This window comes from Scomber japonicus, chromosome 15, assembly GCF_027409825.1.
Source record: "Scomber japonicus isolate fScoJap1 chromosome 15, fScoJap1.pri, whole genome shotgun sequence".
Taxonomy (NCBI): Eukaryota; Metazoa; Chordata; class Actinopteri; order Scombriformes; family Scombridae; genus Scomber; species Scomber japonicus.
Window position 1 is genome coordinate 22,676,349 of NC_070592.1, and position 5,415 is coordinate 22,681,763.

The window sequence follows — 5,415 nt, forward strand, 5'->3', positions numbered from 1 at the left end:
CATGAATGAACCTGACACTGAGTGAAAACTGACTACAGAATCAATTCTTGAAGGGTGTTTCTGAGCTTTTCAAGGATAACACGTCTGTTAATCTATAAGATAAAACCCATCTAAGGTTTAATGAGATTCACAGTAAAGCACAGTAGAGTAAAAGTTATTTTAAAAAAATAAGGAAAAACTAAGATAGCGTACATGCTGTTCCTACACCATCAGGATCGTATTGTATACTCAAATCCTCCAAGGTAATGAATTAAATTAACTTTTCCTTTAATCTCTGACCTTATCTTAAATTATAAGGAGACATTTACACAGATAAGCAAAGGTTTAATCTCTATGTGAGCAATTGTGTTTTTTCATGTGTCTATTTTTAGCCTCAATATTAGTGGGAGGCTAAAATCCTCTCCTTTGGTTTGTCATTGCACAAGGTGGACAGACGCTACTGTCCAAAAAAAACTATCTCCAGGAAGTGTTGGGAAAGTGCCTCTTACTACAAACGTTTTTTTTATTAACCTCTTAAAAACTATAACTACTATAATAACTTTAACCCAACAACAGTGACGAAACTATGTCCTCATTTCAACCTGTAGAAAATAAGTATAAAAATGCCCATTAAATGTTCATCTTTTAAAGCAGCCTGACCAAGAAGAGTGAAAAAGAAAAGAAAAAGAAAAGAAAAGAGAGGAAAAAGAGTCTTAAGAATTGATTTGGCAGGAAAAGAAACAGAAAATCCAGAGTTTAAATGGGGGGAATTAATACAATAAATAATAAATTAATACACAAACACCACAAGCACACAAAACTAGTCTTAATGTCGTTTGTTTGCACTGAAACTAAACATAAATTTACATTTACTCAGTTAGCTATATGCTACATGGGTTAGGGTTAGCATAATAGGCTATTGTAGCTTTAAACATATACAGAAGTTATCTAAAGTGTCACTGTCGTAGTTTTTAAATACTTTTTTAATACTTCGTTTTCAATACAAGTTTAGTTATTACCTCTGTTATGAAGCCAGTGGAGATTTGGAGTGGCTAAACGCCTCTTAATGTTTAAGAATCCCTGTAAAATGCAACGTTATTGCTTAAATTAAAGCTAACAATTAAAAGCTATTAAGGGGATTTCTGCCAATTAACTTTTACTAGAAAAATACGACACAGCCCACTTGTGCTGTGTGCCGTTCAGAGAAGTTGGACATACAAGAATTATTGAATCCTCTGAAGGTTTCCACAAGTGGTAAGAAATTCATCAAGTGGTAAAAGTACGAGAATATAGAGATTTTAATTAATATTCCTATTTACCACGTTATCTTCAAAGGTCATTGCTTACAAATATATCATGTTATCTATTGGCAATTTTTCCTCTGGCTTCTATATTTCTACTTTACGAGATGTACCTGAATGCATCGTAACACATTGTGACAGACCTTTCTTTTCTCATGGTAGGGACACCATCCAGACACCATGCGAAGGATGGCGGAGGAGATCCAACCTTCCAAGGAGCAGAGGTGGGTTTTCTCTCGTAAAACACTTTATTTCTAAATGTCTGTCATACTCCGGTTGGAAATGAAAGTTGATGTGATTGCTGTCCATTTTGTGATAACTTGTCTCCTCTTAGAAGAAGTAAACAGAACCTCCAATCAAAAATGTGTTGTGTTAATGTCCTCTCGGTTATTATCAAATATCCAGATCTCCTAGAATCTGAGTTAAGATGTAAGACTGTCTTCTGGTTAGTTTGGCAAACACAATGATCCACTTGTTATGACTTCATTCTAATAAAACCAACTTTTCTTTTTTGCTTTTCTGTGCCTGCCAGTGATTTCCAAGAATACTATTGATAAATGCCACTCTGCAAGTCTCTTAAAACTTCTTTTACCAAGTAAACACTTGTGCTGGCAAGTAAGTCAACGTGAAATTTAGGGTTTTTATCAGTGGCATTGAGGATAAAATACTCTACTTTGTTTGCATTCTGTCATGTTTTTCAAGAGGGTGCATTCAATAAAGTGCTGTATAGATTGCATTCCTGTAGCGGTGATAAAAGAAATGTCATATGGTCAAAGTTCAATTATAGTTTATCTTTGTTTTCATGTACTTTTGCATGTTCTGTCTTCCTGCTAAGGTGCATGTTTTCTGTCTGAATCACAGCTCCTGGTTATCAAGTTGGCTTCCCTCTTGGTGCCCCACTTCTGCCTCTCAGCTAAAAGATGCAGAAGAAAAAATGCTCAAGAGTGAGTATTGTTATTGATGAAACCCTGACGGTTATTTAATTTTGATGTGATGAGTGTTTGCATTTTTCTCTTGTTACTTGTGTGGTATAAAAATAGTTAAAAACACCTCTCCTCCCTCCATCCCTGTCCCATTACCCACCCCACCCCACCCCACCCCACCCCACCCCCCTGCAGGCTTAAAGCAGCCTTTCTCTAAGCAGCACGTCAGGATATCCAATGGCAACTACGTGTGGACCATAGCTTTCTCCACTCAGGTTCAGGTCCAGGCCCGACCCACGCCTCCTCTGGTTCTGCTGCATGGCTTTGGTGGTGGAGTTGCTCTCTGGGCCCAGAACTTGGACTCTCTCTCCAGCAGCAGACCAGTCTACGCTGTAGACCTGCTGGGATTCGGCCGAAGCAGCCATCCCCAGTTCAGCCCCGACCCCGAGGGGGCAGAGGAGCAGTTTGTGATAGCTCTGGAGGAATGGAGGGAGAAGGTGGGACTGGAGGAAATGGTGTTGCTGGGACACAACCTTGGAGGATACCTGTCTGCTGCCTACACACTCAAATACCCACACAGGTGCTTCACTGTGTGTGTGTGTGTGTCGTGTGTATGTGTGAGTGTATGTGTGAGTGTTATCTTTAATTATACATTTTGTCTATATTATAGTCAGGTGTCATTTTTTTGGGATGGCAGTCAAAAGTAAGTATGTAAAAAAATAAAAGTAAAATGTAGTGCTCAACACCAGCAGACAGAAAGCTGTACAGATCAAGGGTGCATTGAAGATGATTAAACCCTTATCTAAGAGGAAGAACAGCTTATCAGAGGAGTGTGCCTCTTAACTGATAACCCAATATATGATTCCTATGAAGCAGAAACCTGCAGACTTGAACTGTAAAGCTGTCTGCCACTTCTACCAAAACTGCCAAATGTCCACATACAGCTTCAAGTTGTTTTCCTTTCAATATATGTCCTCAAAAGTTTTTTAGATATCTTTCAAGATGTTGTCCTTTGTTGGTACATTTTTTCTGGTTGGTAACTTGTCCCTCATATACTTTTGTGCTATATATTTATTGCTGCTGTGATCTTAATCAAGTCTCTTGTGTAATCTACCCATATTGGCCCATTGTGACCTTTGCTTTATGTGCTGCAAACTCATACGCAAGTTAATGTGGTTATGTGGAATGTTGAAATTTAATATTCAGTGTGCATATTTAAAATCATGTGTATGTGTGTGCAGGGTAAAACATCTGCTGCTCGTGGAGCCGTGGGGCTTCCCAGCTCGTCCAGAGAACCCCAACCACAACTCCATCCCTGTGTGGATCAGAGCCATGGGGGCCGTCATGAGCCCCTTCAACCCTCTGGCTGGACTCAGACTGGCTGGGCCTCTAGGTTAGTACACACACACACACACACACAGATGTTTGCTTTGCTCTATGTTAATTCATTATCATGTCTGGCTGGTTAAAGATGATACGTGTATAATTTTTAAATGTCGAAATTCAGTGTAACTATTAACCGCAAAAGTTGGATTTATAGTAATTAGTGAAAAAAAGACAGAGAGAGCATGACTGAAATAAATCCTGCCAGTAATACTGTTAGATGTTTTTATGGTTATCCACTTAAAAAATAAACCCTTTTCCTTCTTAACACACACTGCCTCCTCGTTTGTCATTATTCTGAGGTGAAATTATATATAGAGATCATTGCATATAATGTTCTATGTAATGGTTTGGGTTTGTCTTTTTCTCAGTTGTCATACTAAGATCTGAAATTGAATTTTCTTGGATGTTTTTATTACCTCCTCACTCAGGTCCAATGCTGCTCCAGACAATAAGATCCGACTTCAAGCAGAAATACTCCTCTGTGTTTGACGACAACACTGTATCTGACTACATCTACCATCTGAACGCCCAGACACCGAGGTAAAATGTACATATAATGTTATTCCTCTGACAAATTATCATACAAGTTTTAACAGTTTTTTGTCCTGCTTCAGTGGAGAAACCGCTTTCAAGAACATGACCATTCCCTACGGTTGGGCCAAGAGGCCCATGCTGGACAGGATCGGCCAGGTCCAGGACAACATTCCCATTTCTTTCATCTATGGAACCCGCTCCAGCATTGACAGTGACTCCGGATATGCCCTTAAGCAAACTAGGCCTGATGTGGAAATCACAGTAGGTGCTATAGCGTTAGTTTCATGTCAATCTCCTCAAGATGTGTCACAATCTCATGATGTTATTTTTAAATCTGTAAAATCCCATATTGGCAAGTGGTGTCAGCTATTTCATGATGGGCACACACTCACTTTTCATATTTTAATTTGTTTATTACCTTTTTTAGGAGACAGATTAAAGTTCATGAGATAAGTCATTCTTTTTTGAGTGTAGAGCAATTGCTGTGATCCCTACAACTTCATCTCAGAACTGCTGATGCTTTCTATTAACTGTGTGTTTGTCTTTGTCAGGTGATCAGAGGGGCAGGCCATTACGTTTTCGCCGACCAACCAGACGACTTCAACCAGACAATCCTTAACATCCTCGCCAGGACGGAGCAGAACAGCTAAGACGAGGGCATGAAGCAGTGAGAGCTCTCTCATTTAGCTGACACACAGGAGGGCACAGGGGTTAAGTAACCCAAACTCCATTACACAACCAGGACAGTTTAACTGTAAGCCTCTTTATCATGCACTTTACTCTTAAGAGAGACCCATCACTGACTAAAGACACTCATCATTCCACAAGCTAATGCTTTCTAAGGCCTTGTGTAAATAAGTTTTGTAAATAAATATGAGTTGCAGTCTGTGTTGCTCATTGTGTTTTCACTGATACTTTGCGGTTGGAACAGGCTGGCATCCATTTCGAAATATGAAAAGAGAAAAATGTTGAGCAATTTGTAAAAAAGAGAAATCATCTCTTAAGGGAATATCTTGTTTTGGGTGGAGGTCTAGGCAAAGTACACATGATGTTCCTTTTCTGACCTCTAACCCACTCTCTGACAGATATGAGGGAAAAGTAAGTAGGGCAAAGGGCTGATGTGCTTGTCAGGACACTTCCTCATTTTTCCATATGCACTCTGACTGAGAGCTGCCAGCAGGTGGCAGCACAGTGCCAGCATGTGCACACCACCTCTCCTCTGTTTTGCAGGAGGGTAACAGTGATTTCCCACAGAAACACGCTCTTACATGCATGTTGTGGTGAGTGACCTA

At 39.6% G+C, this 5,415-nt stretch overlaps 1 protein-coding gene across 2 annotated transcripts; it reads left to right on the forward strand.

Annotated features, from left to right (window-relative positions):
• Positions 1-1,443: 1,443 nt before the first annotated feature.
• On the forward strand, positions 1,444-5,000 carry LOC128374049 (1-acylglycerol-3-phosphate O-acyltransferase ABHD5-like). 2 transcript variants are annotated; one of them, XM_053334280.1, is made up of 7 exons: positions 1,444-1,504; positions 2,142-2,224; positions 2,399-2,783; positions 3,445-3,596; positions 4,018-4,129; positions 4,204-4,384; positions 4,675-5,000. In XM_053334280.1, the coding sequence occupies exons 1-7, from the start codon at positions 1,461-1,463 to the stop codon at positions 4,771-4,773; spliced, it is 1,056 nt and encodes a 351-aa protein (XP_053190255.1). In that variant the 5' UTR covers positions 1,444-1,460; the 3' UTR covers positions 4,774-5,000. The 2 variants fall into 2 exon arrangements, with proteins under 2 accessions (XP_053190255.1, XP_053190254.1); XM_053334279.1 differs by lacking the exon at positions 1,444-1,504 and having other exon boundaries at positions 1,862-2,224.
• The last annotated feature ends 415 nt before the right edge of the window (positions 5,001-5,415 follow it).